At 47.9% G+C, this 18566-nt stretch overlaps 1 protein-coding gene across 1 annotated transcript in view; it reads left to right on the top strand.

Annotated features, from left to right (window-relative positions):
- The first annotated feature begins 673 nt into the window (after window positions 1-673).
- Window positions 674-18566, top strand: part of GSR (glutathione-disulfide reductase) — a 66805-nt gene continuing 48912 nt past the window's right edge. The window contains exon 1 of the mRNA XM_049772359.1: window positions 674-979. Within this exon, the coding sequence (XP_049628316.1) occupies window positions 689-979 (291 nt within the window). The 5' untranslated portion in view covers window positions 674-688. The remainder of the gene's footprint in view (window positions 980-18566) is intronic.

The following is an 18566-nucleotide window of genomic DNA, read 5'->3' as shown; positions in this document are numbered from 1 at the left end:
CAGCCCCCAAAGACGTTTATCCATCCTTGCCCCTGGGGCTTTCAGAAATGTATACCTAGGGGCCGGAGAGATAGATAGGCCACGGTAGGGCGTTTGCCTTGCACGCGGCTGACCAAGGAAGGACGATGGTTCGAATCCCGACACCCTATTTGATCCCCTGAGCCTGCCAGGAGAGATTTTTGAGCCCAAGAGCCAGGAGTAACCCTGAGGGCCGCCGGATGGGACCCAAAAACCTAAATAAATAACTAAATAAATAACTAAATAAATAAATATCTCATATCTTGGGGCTGAGTGCTAGCCCTGCGGTAGGGCGTTTGCCTTGCACGCTGCAGACCCAGGACGGGCGGTGGTTCGAATCCCGGCATCCCATATGGTCCCCCAAGCCTGCTAGGAGCGATGTCTGTGCCCAGAGCCAGGAGGAGCCCTTGAACGCTGTCGGGTGGGGCCCAAAAGCAAAAAGAAAAAAGAAGCAGTGTACTAGAGGTTGTGCCAGTTCAGCCCCGGGCCCAACTGCCGGGCTCAAGGCGGGCAGGCTCGGGGCGGGGCGCGCTCTGCGCCCGGCCCGCATTCCGCAGAGCGGCCTTCCGGAGCCCCGATCCCCGGGGCCGAGTGAAGGGCCGAGGGGTGCGGCTCCGCCCGCCTGCTCCTTCCCGGGGGGCCCGCCCCGAGCCCGCGCACTTCCTTGTGCATGGCCCCGCTGCCCTGGGCGCTGAGCGCAGGCGCCGCACCCGGCTGGAGAAGGGCCGCGCGCCTGCTCCTCGCTCCCGCGCGCCCCGCGCCCTGCGCCAGTGCCCGCGCCATGGCGTGCAGGCAGGAGCCGGCCCCGCCGGGACAGACACAGGGACCGCCGCCCGCCCGCGCCACCTACGACTACCTGGTGATCGGGGGCGGCTCGGGCGGCCTGGCGAGCGCGCGCCGGGCGGCCGAGCTGGGCGCCAGGGCCGCCGTGGTGGAGAGCCACAAGCTGGGTGGAACTTGCGTGAGTACCGGGCCCCGCGCGGCCAGCCCCGCGCTCTCCCTCGCTGCGGAGATCGCCAGCGCCCCCAGCGCTCCCAGCCGCCGGAGGAAAGGGGGTCCCCAGCGCGAACCCCCGGGGCTGAAAGCTAACCCGGGGAGACTGGTTTCCGTCGATCGTGACTTGTCTGCACCCTCTCCTCGCGGGGTGCCGGGGGGCTGTGCCCCCCGGTAGAGCCCACCCGAGCCGTGCGAGCTAAAACTCCATCTGCCAGGCTTTCATCTACCTACCTGGCTTGTGTGTCTGTATTGCAGGGAGCGGAGGGGAGGATGTGCACGGGAAAGCGGGGGGTCGGATGCCCACACTCCAGTTTCAAGGGCATGTGCTTCGGAGAGAGGTTTCTGACTCCTTTGAACCCGAGGGATTGAATAAAATGCGCTGCTTGGATCGCAGGCTCTTGCTTTGAGCATTTTATTTGCTGTGTTTGGTTTGGAGACTACACCCAGTAATAGCCGAGGGTCGCTCTGGTGAGGTCGAGGGACCCCTGTCAGACCCTGCCGGATTGGCCCCGTGTGTCTTGCCTAAAGAGCTTTGGGGATTGTATTTCATTTATTTTATTTTTTGCTTTGAGGGCCAGCAGTGAGCCATACAACCCCAGCGATGATCAGGGGTTGTTCCTGGTTCTGCACTAAGGGATCACTCCTGGCAGCGCTCTGGAGACCATATGCGAACGCGGGTATCGAACCCCTGTCAGCCAAATACAAGGCCTTTCTTTACCTGCTGCGATCTCTCTGGCCCCTGCTGCTGGAATTTTAGAAGTTCTGCAGGTGATAGTGAATTGCAACCAAGGTTGAGGATTACTACAGATTTACCTTGAAGAGAATTCTCAGGCCTGCTTTTGTCTTGGGTGCAGGGTGGAGAGACTCAGTTTGGGACGAATAAAGAAAGGTACTTGCCTTGTATGCCTGACCCGGGTTGATCCTTGTATAATTTCCTAATAAGCGCAGGTGGCAGTGGTCCTGAGCACTGCTAGCTGTCATCCCCTGAACTACCTTGTCCCCAAGATAGCTGTAAATTCTGACATTGATAAACTCTTTTTTTATATTTTAAACTATCCATTTAAAATATTTTTCCTTGGCCAGAGAGATAGCACAGTTGGTAAGACGCGTGCCTTGCACCCGAGTTCCATCTGAACACCACCAGGAGTGATTCCTGAACGCAGAGGCAGGAGTAATCTTTTTTTTTTTTTTTTTTTTTTGGTTTTTGGTTTTTGGTCACACCGGGCAGCGCTCAGTGGTTACTCGTGGCTCTATGCTCAGAAATTGCCCCTGACAGGCTCGGGAGACCATATGGGATGCCAGGATTCGAACCACAGTCCTTCTGCATGCAAGGCAAACACACTACCTCCATGCTATCTCTCCGGCCCAGGAGTAACCTTTGAGTATCGCTGGGTGTGGTGAAACCCAAACTCAAAAATAAAAAAATAATAAAGTGCTGTATAGGAGTAATTTGGGGTTGGTGATGGGTTTTTCAAGTTCCGTTGGAGACTTTAAATGACAGCTCATTCAGTGCAGGAATTGGTTGGGGAGTGGGGTGCTTATGAATCTTTCTTTAGGACTGACTCCTGGTCAGCACTCAGGATTTAGCCCTGGCAGTGCTCAAAAGACCATCTGGGATGCCAGGGATATAAACAGGGTCAGCACATGCAAGGCAAGTCTTCAGCTCCAATTCACACATCTTTTATCCCCTTAACTAATACTTTCCCAAGTAATGTTAGGTAAAATTAATAAAACTTAGATGTGACAGCTCCAAACGTGCTGACTCTCCTTTGTTGACCAGCTCTACATTTTCAGGTTCAAATGGAAGTGGTATAAAGAAAGAAAAATTCCTGTTGCTTATCTTGCACCTTGACCTTTGTCAGAAGATTCAGTTGGAAAACTGTCAGCTGAAGCCTGTCTTCTCTAACTGTTCTTTGTGCTTCTCCTTTTCCCAATCTCCCTACCCTAACTCTGTGGTAATCAACTTTTTTTTTTTTTTTCGGTTTTTGGTTTTGGGGCCACACCCGGCAGTGCTCAGGGGTTACTCCTGGCTGTCTGCTCAGAAATAGCTCCTGGCAGGCACTGGGGACCATATGAGACACTGGGATTGGAACCAACCACCTTTGGTCCTGGATCGGCTGCTTGCAAAGGCAAAGGCCTCTGTGCTATCTCTCTGGGCCCTGTGGTAATCAACTTTTAAATTTGCCTGATTGCACTTTCCTTAACCTGAAAGGGAAGGGACTGCCCCCACCTTTTAGGTTCCTGTTAGGAAACTGAACACACAGAGAGATAAACTACTTCCTAGAACTAGCCAAGGATATAGACAAGTGCCTGATTCTCATCTCAAGGTCAATTGCTCACTTTTTTTTGGGGGGGGGGGCACCCGTTGACAACTCAGGGGTTACTCCTGGCTATGCGCTCAGAAATTGCTCCTGGCCTGGGGAGGCCATATGGGATGCCGGGAATCGAACTGTGGTCCGTCTTAGGTTAGCACATGCAAGGCAAACACCCTGCCTCTTTCGCCACCGCTCTGGCCCCCCATTGCTCACTTGAAGTCCAGTGTTTGGAAGGCAATAATGGATGCAGGAAGAAAGTTTATTTGGAGACTGCCAACCAGAGAAGATGGAGACATATGTCCCAGAAAAAAAAATTTACTCTCAGGTTGATAGGACTTTGATGGGGGCTAAGAATTTCAATGGGCTGGTAGGGTAAGTTAGAAGTCTAAAGTCAGGCAGCCTGAAGGGTTCTGGCATCAGTAAGTCAAGGGTTACCAGAGGATGAGCCATGGGTTCCTGAGACATGGTCAGGCAGTCGTTCTTCTCCAGGGTCTTGCACAGTGACGTCCAAGAGTCCTTCCAGAGGCCAGAGAGATAGCACAGTGGTGGGGCATTTGCCTTGTACACTGCTGACTCAGGACCGACTCTGGTTTGATTCCAGGCAACCCATATGGTCCCCTGAGCCTGTTAGGGGGGATTTCTGAGTTCAGAGCCAGAAGTAACCCCTGAACATCGTGGGGTGTGACCCCCCAAAAAACAATAACAACAACAACACAAAGAGTCCTTCCAGAGGGGCTACTTTTTTTTTTTTTTTTTTGTGGGTTTCTTTTTGGGTCACACCCGGCAGTGCTCAGGGGTTACTCCTGGCTCCATGCTCAGAAATTGCTCCTGGCAGGCACAGGGGACCATATGGGACGCCGGGATTCAAACTGATGACCTTCTGCATGAAAGGCAAAAGCCTTACCTCCATGCTATCTCTCCGGCCCCCAGAGGGGCTACTTTTGACTCCAAAGGAGAAAAGAGTCCTTGGGCATGATATGACCCAGGCATTTTCTCAGAGGGCCTGATGGCTTCCCCTACCCTTATCTGGACTTGGCTCAACATTCCTCATGAGAACATCATGATTGAGAGGGACAGTGACCTCCAGAAAGGAGACTGTGAGAACTATATAAGGAATAAGATGGAGTCTCTAAATAGTTGCTCAGCTTACAACCTGGCCTATCTTAATTTGCTGCAAAAAATGTATAAGTGTTTGCACTTATAAACAAAAATGATGAGTTTTTGTTTTTTTCTTTTTGATTTTTGCTCCACACCCAGTGCACTCAAGATTACTCCTGGCTATGCACTCAGAAATCGCTCCTGGCTCGAGGGACCATATGGGTCATCAGGAAATCGAACCGCGGTCAGTCCTGGGTCAGCCATGTGTAAGGCAAATGCCCTACTGCTGTGCCACCACTCTGGCACCAAAAATGATGTTTTATTTTATTTATTTTGGTTTTGGGGCCACACCTGGCAGTGTTTAGAGGTTACTCATGGCTCTGCACTCAGAAATTACTACTGGCATGCTCAGGGGACCATATGGTATGCTAAGGATTGAATCCCGGTTGGTCACATGCAAGGCAAATGCCCTACTTGCTGTGCTATCGCTCTGGCCCTAACCAATTTTTTTTAATTAGGAAGAGGGGACAGAGAGATAGCACAGTAGGTAGAGCATTCTCCTTGCATGAGATCCACCTGGACTTAATACCCAGCGTCCCATATGCACCCTAAAACAAAACAAAGAAATTTCGGTGGGGAGGTCTATATCAGGCTATGGTCAGGGTTTACTCATGGCTCTTTACTCAAGGATGCTCCTGAGTCACCATGGATGACCCATCTGTCACCTGTCTGCCTCAGTATCCTGGCTCCTCTGCATTTCCTGCTGAAAGGTCCAGCTGCTTCCCTAGGCAGGACGTTCGCCCTTAGCATTGGGGGACATCAGTGGGGGGAACTGCAAGTCTGCAAGGAGAGGCGTCGGGGTGCGAGGCAGCACCCCCTGTCCTAAGTGGAGGCAGGTAGAAGATTCTAGAATGAAGCAAGAGCCATGGAAAGGATTCCGAGCCAAGGCAGGTGGGAAACCGCATTCTGAGGGAGTCCTGGGGTGCGGCTGGTAGCCTCTTGACTCTGCCCACTTAGGGAGTGTGGCTGCTCCCATGAGCATCGTGGGAGGCCCTCTGCACCCCAGTCCTGCATGGCGAGACAACCCCCTGTTGTTCTTAGACAAACTCAGGGGATCATATGCAGTGTTGGGATCATATCCCAAGTTGACCAAGTACAAGGCAAGCATCTTACCGGTTGTCTAGTCTCCCTGGCTCCAGGAACAATCAGTTGATGACTTTAGATATGCCCACAGATTCCGGTTGACTATGCTGTTTTCAATTGTAATAATATACTATAGTTATATACTATATAATAATCACTAGATGTAGTGATTTCCTTGGGTAAACCCTAGGGAAGTCCCAACACCAGAAGCACGTAGTTTTTTGCTCTTGCTTTGACTTCTTTTTTTTTTTTTTTTTTTTTTTTTTTTGGTTTTTGGGCCACACCCGTTTGACGCTCAGGGGTTACTCCTGGCTATGTGCTCAGAAATCGCCCCTGGCTTGGGGGGACCATATGGGACGTTGGGGGATCGAACCGCGGTCCGTTCCTTGGCTAGCGCTTGCAAGGCAGACACCTTACCTCTAGCGCCACCTTCCCGGCCCCTTGCTTTGACTTCTTGCCATCTAACTGCTGAATTCTTGGATTTAGATTGAGACAATTGCTTCATTGACAAGGTTGGATGCATGTCTGGCTGAGGGATTCAGTGTTCAGTTGTGGTGCTTGCTGTAGGAGCTCATATATCAGGTTGTGGTTCTCAGACACTGACACAGGTTTGAGCCCATTAGTTGGGTGCTGGCACATGTGCTCACTGGAGGTTGCAGTCTTTTATTTATTTATTTTTTTTGGTTTTGGGACCATCCATGGCTCGATGCTCAGGAATTACTTCCTGTGGGGCAAGTGTACTATCTGTGGTACCAAGATTGAACCCTACCACATGATGCAGTCTCTCTGGTTGCACTCTTTTTTTTTTTTTTTTGGTTCTTGGGTCACACTCTGCAGCGCTCAGGGGTTCCTCCTGGCTCTACACTCAGAAATCGCTCCTGGCAGGCTTGGAGGACCATATGGGATGCCGGAATTCGAACCACCGTCCTGCATTCAAGGCAAATACCTTAACTTCTCAACTCCATGCTATCTCTCCGCCCCCCCCCCCCCCCTTAGTTTAGGAACACAGAGCTGTGGTGCTTGCTGGGAGCTGCTGCACTACCACATTTGTGCTTGCCAGAGGTCAGACTTCATGATAGTGGTGCTTACTTGTACCCCTTATTGTGGTGCTTACATGACCCTAAGTGCTCAGTAGATAAAAATCGCCATGATGCTGGGGATTGCAGATAGCTGCCAGGACATCCTCAGCACATGTGAGACTCTTGAGGACTTGAACTCTTTGTAACCATATGCTTGCAAAGCAGATGCTCTATGCCTTGGCATTATTCTTCTGGAGCTTAATAATGACTTTTGAGGGTTTTGTGTGCCACTGCATGGCCCCAGTACTCCTAGGAATACCATCTCCTTCTTCATTAAAAAAAAAAACAACACGTGTAGCTTTAAATAAATGTGGGGCAGAGATATGGTACAGTGGGTAGGGCACTTGCCTTACACTCAGCCAACCTGAGTTCAGTCCCCAGCACCAAGTTTGGTTCCCCATGCCCTGCCAGGAGTGATCCCTGAGCACAGAGCCTGAAAGCTCAAAAAGAAAAAATGTGTGTGGGGGGAGAGATATAGCACAGCAGTAGAGCATTTGCCTTGCACGTGGCTGAGGACAGACCCCAGATTAATCTCTGGCATCCCATATGGTTCACCGAGCCTGCCAGGACCGATTTCGGAGCACAGAGCCAGAAGTAACCTTCTGTTACTGTGCTGCTGGGTGAGGCTCAGAAAACAAAAATAAATAAATAAATTCCAAACCATGAGTTCACACTTAGAAAGTTCACAACTTAGATCAATCTTTCTCTAGGTCAAGTTAGATATTAAAAGTGGTTCTGAAAGAAATTTTTCATCTGGAGCGCAGTTAAAGATAATCTTTTAGTTGCTTTTTGTGATTGAGTAATTTCTGAGATACCTGAGGTGATCTTTGTTCTCAGATTTTGGCATCTTCTGAAAGCTCCTTCTAATAGCGTCTCTTGAGATCAATTATAGGCTCTCAGGTTGTTCTATACCAAGGTCAAGGCGAGCATTCTGGAAGCTTTGTCTGTGGTTCAGTTCTCTGCCTACGCAAAGGTATGAAGTGAGATTGAGGAAAAGTTTCCTTCTAATCCTTTGCTTCAGGGCCTGTGGGAGCACATATCCTCATGCTTTTGCTGAGTTTAGTGATTCTGTATGATAAAGGACTGGATTCTTGCAGCATTGCCTGATGAGAGAGTTAGGCACTGAGGGTTGAACACTTGTTTCTTTTCTTCTAATTTTTTTTTGTTTTGTTTTTTGTTTTTTGGGCCACACCCAGCAGTGTTCAGGGGTTACTCCTGGCTGTCTGCTCAGAAATAGCTCCTGGCAGGCACGGGGGACCATATGGGACACCGGGATTCGAACCAACCACCTTTGGTCCTGGATCGGCTGCTTGCAAGGCAAACGCCACTGTGCTATCTCTCCGTCTTCTGATTTTTTTTGACCAAAGCCAGTTAGATTCGGGGTTTAGGAATCTTGCTCAGAGATCAGGCCAGGGTCAACCACATCCTATCTTTCTGCATACCCCCCCCCCCACTATTTTTCAGGCTTATTCCTGGTTCAGATCTTTGGGGGACCATGAGGTACTGGGAATAGAAACCAGGTTGACCATGTACAGGACAAGACTTTAACCCTTATACTATTTTTTTGTCCCATGATGAGAAGCCCCAATTCTGCACGGTTAATTCATGGGTTTGGATTAATAAAATCTGGCACACCTATATTCAGATAAAAGAACAATTGGGTGGGGTTAGTGGAAGTTTTACTATTTTACCATGTTTCCTTGTTGGTTAGTTTTTAGTCATCAGTAAGCCTTTGAGCCCACTAATTGCAGGGTTGGAAACAGAAAGGTGCTCTGCTTCCTTCTTTGTAAAAGAAATGTGAAACAAATAGTAACAAATTTTTTCTTGTGAGTTATCGTTGAAGGGGGTAAAAAAAATTTGCGGGAGGGGAGGTTCTGGGGCTTTTGGCTTTGGCTGTGCTCTAGAACTTATTTCCTGACTCTGCTCAGGAATTACCTGAGGAAGGCTTGGGAGGACCGTATGTGGTTTGGGGAATCAAACCAACATCAGGTACATGCGGAGCAAGCACCCTTACTGAAGCAATTTCACGGCAACAGTAATAAGCTTTGGCATTTGTAAGTAGATTCCAGTTGGTCATCATTAATAACCACTCATCGGTTGGGGTAGTAGTAGTGCTTACAGAAGTTGTGAGCTCCTTTCTTGGGGACAACCTGGGCGAGAGATCGGGGGTGAAAGCCAGAGAGGCAGTACTTGGCATCAGGTTGTAGAGAGAATTGACATGCCAGGAGAGTTTGTCTTGCCTAGCTGTTCCTGGCCTCCCCTGAATGCCCCAGGGGTAGCTGTTCTTTTATGTGTGACAGTTTGGGCCTTCCTCATTCTAATCTGATGTTCTACTTACCTAAATATAGAGCCAAACCAGTTTTCTTTCCAGCTTATCTTTGCATCAGCTCTTTTTCTTGCTTGGCATCCTCTGCATAGAATTCATTCTCTTTCATTTTAGGTACTGAAGTTTCCTTGAACTTTGAAGAAAAGATATGTGTTGAATATTTTACATGTGCCAAGATGTGATATATAATAAGTAGATGACCTATGTTCTCTTCCTGGCACAGAGTTTCAGAAACCTTTGAAGTTTTCTAAATGATAAGAGAATGAAGGTGTCTTGGCATTGTGACATGCTATTTTCAACCACCTTCAGTCTTTTTGATGAGCTGGTGCCCTTGGAGACAATAATGGGAGTTGGTTGCCAAGAGAACCAATGTTTGAATAGGGGGGCTGACTACCCTATCATAGGCTCCTATTATGCCTATGAAATAAAGCCTCCCCAGGACCAACCCCAAGACATTTGCCCTATATGCTACATAAACTTTCTTCAGATCCTCAGGAGCTGGGGGAACTAACTGTATGTGGTATCGGGGTGAGCCCAGTGTCAACCAGCCCCTGGAACTGTTTTTATTTTATTTTATTTTATTTTATTTTATTTTATTTTATTTTATTTTATTTTATCATTTTGGTTTTTGGGCCACATCCAGTGATGCTCAGGGGTTACTGCTGGCTATGCATTCAGAAATCGCTCCTGGCTTGAGGGACCATATGGGACATCAGGGGATCAAACCTTGGTCCGTCCTAGGTTAGCCGTGTGCAAGGCAAACTCCTTACCACTTGCACCACCGCTCCGGCCCATGGAACTGTTTTTAGAAGAAAGCAGATGGGGGGGGGGGCGGGAAGGTGGCGCTGGAGATAAGGTGTCTGCCTTGTAAGTGCTACCAAGGAACGGACCGCGGTTCGATCCCCCGGCGTCCCATATGGTCCCCCCAAGCCAGGGGCGATTTCTGAGCACATAGCCAGGAGTAACCCCTGAGCGTCAAACGGGTGTGGCCCAAAAACCAAAAAAAAAAAAGAAAGCAGATGGGGGAAAAAAGATGGGCAGCTCTAATGGAAGGAGCCTGACTATAGCTTCAGCTTAGATATATTTCTTTCCTGGTTTTGGCCACACCGGGTCGGGCTTGGCAGTCATTCCCAGAGCTGCTCTAGGAACCATGTGGCCATGCGAAAGGATCTGGGATACCCTTTCTCCACCCCCATCTCCTGCCTTGCATCTAGGACTTAGAGCCACCTCCCGAGTGCTCATGGTTTTTCTTGGCAGATGCAGTTGTCAATGAAGTTCTTGTTTTATTGTTGGCCTTAGGCAAAGTGGTACTTGAGCAAGTCTAGGCAGAACTGAAGGTTAGAGAGCCGGTTCTCAGCAAAAAATAAAAGGAAAAAACGGTGCAGCTTCTCTTCTGCCCTTTCTCAGTTTGCAGGTGGTGCTTGTGAAACAGAGCTGGCAGGATCAGCTCAGCCGATGGCTCTGCACTCCAGTTGTTGCAGGGAGTTCTGTTTGGGGTGGGATTCATCATTTTGCAGAGGGAGACTGAGTCCGGGATCTGATGGTTTCTGTCAGGGTTTCGCAGAGTGGATGATATACCCCCTTCAGGTTACTGGAACCATCACAGGAGAGTAGAAAGCCTCTGGTGGGGCCAGAGTGATGATAGTACAATGGGTAGGGTGTTTTGCTTCGCTTGTGACTGCCCGAGATTCAGTCTCCAAGTAGTATTCTTGAGTACAGAATCAAAAGTAACACCTGAGCATCAGAGAGTGTTACCTGAAAACCAAAAGAAAAGAGGGACTGGGGGCCGGAGAGATAGCATGGAGGTAAGGCATTTGCCTTTCATGCAGGAGGTCATCGGTTCGAATCCCGGCGCCCCATATGGTCCCCCGTGCCTGCCAGGAGCAATTTCTGAGCCTAGAGCCAGGAATAACCCCTGAGCACTGCCAGGTGTGACCCAAAAACCAAAAAAAAAAAAAAAAAAAAGAAAAAGAGAAGAGGGACTGGAGACATAGCATGGAGGTAAGGCATTTGCCTTGCATGCAGAAGGACGGTGGTTCAAATCCCGGCATCCCATATGGTCCCCCGAGCCTGCCAGGAGCAATTTCTGAGCATAGAGCCAGGAGTATCTCCTGAGTGCTGCCAGGTGTAACAACCCCCCCTCCAAAAAAAAAAAAAAAAAAAGAAAGCCTCTGGGACCATTTGCAGGTCACTTTCCATTGTTCACTTGAAAAAGTAGATTTGGGGGCCGGGCGGTGGCGCTGGAGGTAAGGTGCCTGCCTTACAAGCGCTAGCCAAGGAACGGACAGCGGTTCGATCCCCCGGCGTCCCATATGGTTCCCCCAAGCCAGGGGCGATTTCTGAGCACATAGCCAGGAGTAACCCCTGAGCGTCAAACGGGTGTGGCCCAAAAACAAAAAAAAAAAAAAAAAAAAAAGAAAAAGTAGATTTGCAGCAGGGCTGTAAGGGGGGTTGGGGGAAGCATTGCATGATCTTGATTCTGTAAAGGGCACTACAGACCAAGTAAGTTTGGAAACTTCTGGTCTAGAGTCCCGGGTTTACTGTTGGTTAAAGTGCACCTGAAGCAAGCATTCTATAAGGAAGTTCCAGGCAGAAATTCTTCTGTGTGTTTATCTGGCCCTGGCCAGATAGTTGGAGAGTGGGGAGGTAGGGATAAAAATGTTGCATGCCTAAGTTCACCAGGCTCTTATGATGCAAGTTTGATCCCCGGCATCATATGGTCCCTTAGCATTGCAGAGTGTGGACCCTTTGGCTCCCATCACTGTAGAACCCAAGTAGCACAACATCATGTTGTCCCAGCATTAAACTATCCAGGCTAAATTGGCCTGAGTACTGCTTGTGAGACCTCCCCCATTCCCCCAAATAAAGATGTATGCTTCAGGTCTTAACAGCCCTTTGCCCTGTTGGAAGCCAGAGCCCAACAGTCTGACACCCAGTTCTGCAGTGGGGAACAAGCTTTCTTTGTAATCTGACCAGCCCATAGGGATCCAACTCTTGTCCATTGGCTCTTTGTGCATGCGAGAACCAGCAAACAGCAGAAATAATTCAGAGGGGCCATAAATCTTGTACACAAAGTTGGGTACTTGTCTTGCACAAATGGTTTGATTCCCAACATTAAATGGTCACCCAAGGGGCCGGAGAGATAGCATGGAGGTAAGGTGTTTGCCTTTTATGCAGAAGGTCGGTGGTTGAAATCCCACATCTCATGTGGTCCCTCTAGCCTGCCAGGAGCGATTTCTGAGCATAGAGCCAGGAGTAACCCCTGAGTGCTGCCGGGTATGACCCAAAAACCAAAAACCAAAATAAATAAATAGATAAATAAAAAATAGGTCACCCAAATGCTACCAGAAGTGAGGATGAAGCACAGACCCAAGTACTATGAGGTAGAGCCATCCCCCAAAAAGGCAAAGCCCTCCCGAAAAACAAAGTCAGGTCTTCAGGTCACCAGCAGATCCATCATAAATCAGAGGTGTTTTCTTATGGTTTTCATGCCAATAGTATACATTATTTCTAATCTTTTTTTTTTTTGGAGGGGGAGTCACACCTGGTGGTGCTCAGGGGTTACTCCTGGCTTTGTATTCAGGAATCATTCCTGGCAGTGCTTGGGGACCATATGGGGTGCCACGTGCAAGAAAAGCGCCCTACCTGCTATACTATCACTTCAGACCTATCATTCCTTCTTTAGAGACCAAGAAGTAGAGCACAGGTAGATGTAGTTGCTTCCCTTTCCATCCCAATAGCCAGAAAGTAGTAGGATCGGGGCTCCTGCTCCTGTCTTTCGACCCTGTCTGTACTCTTTGAAGCTGTACACAGCGCTGGAGCAGGTACTGAGGCAAGATGGGCCCCTGACCACTGGAGAGCTCTTCATGTCTGCCACCCCCTTTTCATGCGAGGCAGCTATGGGTTCCTTTCTTGGGGTGAGGGGGCATTGGATCATCAGCCGGGGTGCCCCAGAATGTGATATGGTTTCTGAAAAGAGCAGCATGCCTGGAGACTGTTGTCTGACCTCTGTTGGATACTCATTCAGTGGTCATAAACTGTCAGTTCCCCTCCACCCTCTGCCTCTACTTTCTTACCCAGGACCCCTTTATTTCTGGAAAGGTGATGATTCCACTGTGCTTATAGAGTTGTCAGTGTCTTGAAAGGGTTGAGAACCCCCTTGAGAGTTCTTTTTTTTTTTTTGGTTTCGGGCCACACCTGTTTGATGCTCAGGGGTTACTCCTGGCTAAGTGCTCAGAAATTGCCCCTGGCTTGGGGGGACCATATGGGACGCCGGGGGATCTAACCGCAGTCCTTCCTTGGCTAGCGCTTACAAGGCAGACACCTTACCTCTAGCATCACCTCGCCAGCCCCCCCCCTTGCGAGTTCTAACTGGTGTAATGTGTGCTCAAGGAGTAATTCTGAATAAATTCGTGGTTGCTAAGTGAAAAGTTGATAGGGTCTGAGAGATTGTACAGGCGTTAAAAGTACTTACAATACTTACAGCCCCACTTAGGGTCCCCTAAGCATGGAGCCAAGAATAGTCCCTAAATACGGTAGGGTAATGCCTAAGCCCTCACCCCCACACTGAGAAGAAGAATTTATAATCCAGTTAGTTGTATACTCATCACCAATTAAAGTGCATCTCGTCTCTTAGGAGAAATATTCCACTAACACCCCAAAAAACACTTCAGAGTTATTTACTCTTTTGGGGGGATGCAGGGGCTAGAACTCAGGGCCTTATAAAGGTAAAACATGTACTATATACCACTGAGAACTTTTGTTTGCAAATATCTGAGATTCCATTTGTCTAACTTTTTTTGTTTGTTTTTGGGTCACACCCAGCAGGGCTCAGGGGTTACTCCTGGCTCTACGCTCAGAAGTTGCTCCTGGCAGGCTCGGGGGACCATATGGGATGCTGAGATTCAAATCACCATCCTTCTGCATGCAAGGCAAACACCCTACCTCCATGCTATCTCTCCAGCCCCTCATTTGTCTAACTTTCAGATAGCCCTAAAGATACTGGAAGAGTGGGCGAATGATATATGAGAATAGTTCAGAGCATTTAGTGACTTATAACAATTTGAATTGCTGAGAGAGAGAGAGAGAGAGAGAGAGAGAGAGAGAGAGAGAGAGAGAGAGAGAGAGAGAGAGAGAGAGGAGGGGGAGGGCAGAAAGAGGAGGGGGAGGGGAGAAAGAAGGAGGGGGAGAGAGAGTGAGATAGAGAAGGAGATGGAGATGAAACCCAGGGCTTATACCCTGGGAGTTACCCTGATCAGCACCAGGTGGGTTCCCAAAACTAAAAAGAATGAACCTTAGAAGCTGGGGAAGGTTGAAAGGAAAACTGAGTATACTCATTAGTTTATTGAGAACTGTTCTACTTTTTAGAGAAGCTGAATGAGGAATTTTAGTTGAGTTTTTGAGGTTACACCTGGCAGTGCATTGGATTTGGTACTTAGGGATCAATCTGAGAACCATGTGGTGCTGGGATTGAACCCAGGAAAAAGCATATTTTCTGCAGCTCTTTGGACTCTAGTTGAAACCTATTTCTGCACTCAAGCTTGGGACTACAAGGAAAAGTGTAGGTAAGAGAGGACCGAAGCACTTTGCCCGGAGCTGGAAAAGACAGATCAGGTCATGCCACCAATAGGCTGGATTACAGCCCCCAAGATTCTGCTTCCTCCTTCCTTAGGATCAATGGACTCTCCCCATCCATTCCTGTAACTGTCAGATACCTGGGGTTGAGAAACAGCTTGTCTTCTGCTTACTCAGATGGGAGGGCAGGCCCAGTGAACCATAAAGTATACTAATTGCTCAGCTATGGTATTTCCCAGTAATACTCTTCATGTAAGTGCTTGTACTTGAACTCTTCACCCCATATCTACTCTTTTTTTAGGGGGACCACACCCATTGCCAGTCATGGATTATTCCTGGCTCTGTGCTCAGAAATTGCTTCTGGCAGGCTCGGGGGACCATATGGGATGCCGGGAATCAAACTGGAGTTCATCCAGGGTTTGCTGTGTGCAAGGCAAATGCCCTACTGCTGTGCTATTGCCATTTTAAGACATTCCCAGTTTTATGTTATTTACTTATTTATTCGACTTTTGGGCCACACCTGGCTGTATTTAGGGGTGATTCCCAGCTCAGGGTTCAATCTTGGTGGTTATGGGGTGCCAGAACAGGTGCCACTGTCAGGGATGGAACCAGGGCCTCCCGTTGAACTATCTCCTTGGCCCTACTTTATCCTTTTAAACTACTACCCAATATTCCATAGACACATTTGCCTTTAATATTTTCCTGCTGAAGGATAATTGACTTGTTTTTTGTTATCCACTATGACCGTGCTGTAAGGAAAATCCTTACACTATCTTTGGACATTTGATTATAAATTATTATTATTTCTACATGATATATTCTTATATGCAGTATAAATGGACTAAGTGGTATGTACTTCCTTATACTGATATGGTTAATCTTTTGTTTTATTTTATTTATTTATTTATTTTTTGGTTTTTGGGCCACACCTGGCGGTGCTTAGGGGCTATTTCTGGCTGTCTGCTTAGAAATAATTTTTTGGGGGTCACACCCGGCCGTGCTCAGGGGTTATTCCTGGCTCCAGGCTCAGAAATTGCTCCTGGCAGGCACGGGGGACCATGTGGGACACCGGGATTCGAACAGATGACCTCCTGCATGAAAGGCAAACACCTTACCTCCATGCAATCTCTCCGGCCCCAATCTTTTATAATTATTACTTACAGATTTTATTTTTGTTTTATTTATTTATTTATTTATTTTGGCTATCCCAATTTGCTCAGGGTTTATTCCTGGCTCTGTGCTCAGGGATCACTCTTGTTTTGTTTTGGTTTGGTTTGGTTTTTGGGCCACTATGTGCTCAGAAATCGCCCCTGGCTTGGGGGGACCATATGGGATGCCGGGAGGGATCACTCTTGATGGGTTTGAGGGATCATAAGGTGATATCTGGGATTGAATTTGTGTTGTTCACATGCAAGACAAATGCCCTATCCTCTGTACTATTTACATGGACCACCTGTAGAATTTTAGATATTTAATTATTTAGGCTGCCTTTTACTTTTGTTTATTTGTTTTGTCTTTGGGTCACATCAGTGGTGCTCAGGGGTTACTCCTGGCTCTGTGCTCAACAGTTGCCCCTGGCAGTCATTCAGGCCCCTACGCTGCCTTTTAGCTCTTTTCTTTTTTCCATGTTAAGATCAGGGACTAGGGAGAGATTTCATAAGGACAGGACTTAATGCTGGAGCCTGGGTTTAATTTTGAGCACCAGATGCTCTCCTGAGTAACACCAGGAGTACTCCCTCAACACTAAACTGGAAGTAGCCCCTGAGGCTGGAATATTAGAAAAATAAAAATGTTTTTGGGCTGGAGAGATAGCACAATGGTAGAGCATTTGCCTTGCATGCAGTTGATCCAGGATGGGTGATGTTTCAAATCCCGCATCCCATATAATCCCCCAAGCTAGACAGGAGCGATTTCTGAGCACAGAACCAGGAGTAACCCCTGAGCGCTGCCAGGAGTGATCCAAAAACCAAAACAAACAAACAAAAATTTTATTTATGACTAGGAATAGGACTAAACAATAGTGCATGTGCCTTGCATATTTGAGGCACTGGCTTCTATCCCCCAGCACAGTAAAACTGAAAGTATTCCAAAGAGGGACCAGAGAGTACAGTGGGTAGGACACTTGTCTTGCATGGGACAGACCATACTCAATCCTGGATCTGCCAAGAATATGAGAATTGTTGGATCATATGGAGTTCAGTCCCCCCACTAAAAAAATTTTAGTCCCCACACTAAAAAAATTTAAAAAGTCAAATTAGTGACAGTATAATAAAATATTCTTGGAAAGATAGTAGCTGTTTAGGCACTAGCCTTATATGTGTTCCACCTGGGTTGGATCCCCGGCACAACAGAGTTGGGTTCCCAATATCCACCAGGAGTTACCCCCAGATAGAAAGCTTTGGGCATTGCTGGGTGTCACCCCAAAACTAACAAACAAAAAGCTAGAGAGATAGACTAGGGGTTAAGGGGGAATAGAGGGATAGTACAGTAGGTAGGGTGCTTGCCTTACATGTGGTTGGCAGCAGTTGGGTTACTCCTAACTCACCTGGCAGACTCTGAGGACTATCTGGGATGCTGGGGATTGAACACCCTCCCTGCTGTGCTATCACTCGGACCACTCTTTTTTTTTTTTTTTTTTGAGTTGCAAATTTTAGAATGAGAGCAAAGGAAATAGGTTGTTTTTGTTTGTTGTTTACTTGCTTGTTTTTGGTCATACCTGGTGGTGCTCACGTATATTACTGGCTCTGCTTTGGGGGATCAAACCCCAGGTCAGCTGTATGCAAGACAAATGGCCAACCTGCTGTAATATTGCTCTGTTTCCTAGATATTTTTTGAGGGGAGCAGGGGACATAGCCAGTGGTGCTCAAAGATTAATCCTGGCTCTGAACTTAAAAGTCACTCCGGGCAGTGATCATATAGAATGCCAGGGAATCGAATCTGGGTCAGCCACATGCAAGGCAAGCACCCTACCTGCTGTTACATCTCTTTGACCCCGAGATTTTTTTATTTTTAAAAGTTATCATAACTTGTTTACAGGAGGCTTGGAAGGACTATCTTTTTGTTTTGTTTTGTTTTGTTTTTTTGTTTTTGTTTTTGGGCCACACCCGGCAGTGCTCAGGGGTTACTCCTGGCTGTCTGCTCAGAAATAGCTCCTGGCAGGCACGGGGGGGACCATATGGGACACCGGGATTCGAACCAACCACCTTTGGTCCTGTATCGGCTGCTTGCAAGGCAAACACCGCTGTGCTATCTCTCCGGGCCCTTGGAAGGACTATCTTTAGTTTGATGTGATGCCTATATTTTTTCATTTATTTTAGGAGGGGATTCCAGGGGTCTACAGATACTCAATTCAACCATCTGGGTCAAACTGATCAGTTCTCAGGCTTAGAGGTGTAGGGGACCACCATAGACGATCATGAGTTATGAGGATCAAAGTTGAGGTCTCATGTATGCCAGGTACATGCTCTAGTCCTATGATTTTTCACCCTAATTCTGTTAGTTTATTTTTCTTTTCTGGTGCTGGGGATTGAACCCAAGGCCTCACACATGCCAGGCAAGTGTTCTGTTGTGAACTTCATTTATGATTTCATTTGTTTGTTTTGTTAAATGGTTCCCAGGGCCACTCCCTGCAGTGCAGATCTGATGAGCAGATACTTGGGCCAGGGGTGCTCTGCATGTCCTGTAAGATCAAACCCAAGATCTCCTGCATGTGCTTTTTCTGCTTCAGCTATCTCCAAAACTTAATTTTTTTTTTTTTTTTGGTGGTTTTTGGGTCACACCCGGCGGCGGCGCTCAGGGGTTACTCCTGACTCTACACTCAGAAATCGCTCCTGGCAGGCTCAGGGGACCATATGGGATACTGGGATTCGAACCATCCTTCTGCATGAAAGGCAAATGCCCTACCTCCATGCTATCTCTCAAGCCCCCAAAACTTAATTTTTTAAAACTTGTATGTGAAATTGTGTGTGTGCGTGTGTGTGTGTGTGTGTGTGTGTGTGTGTGTTTGGCATGGACCCA

Source organism: Suncus etruscus, chromosome 4, assembly GCF_024139225.1.
Source record: "Suncus etruscus isolate mSunEtr1 chromosome 4, mSunEtr1.pri.cur, whole genome shotgun sequence".
NCBI classification, from domain to species: Eukaryota; Metazoa; Chordata; class Mammalia; order Eulipotyphla; family Soricidae; genus Suncus; species Suncus etruscus.
This window is presented reverse-complemented; position numbering and strand designations above follow the sequence as displayed.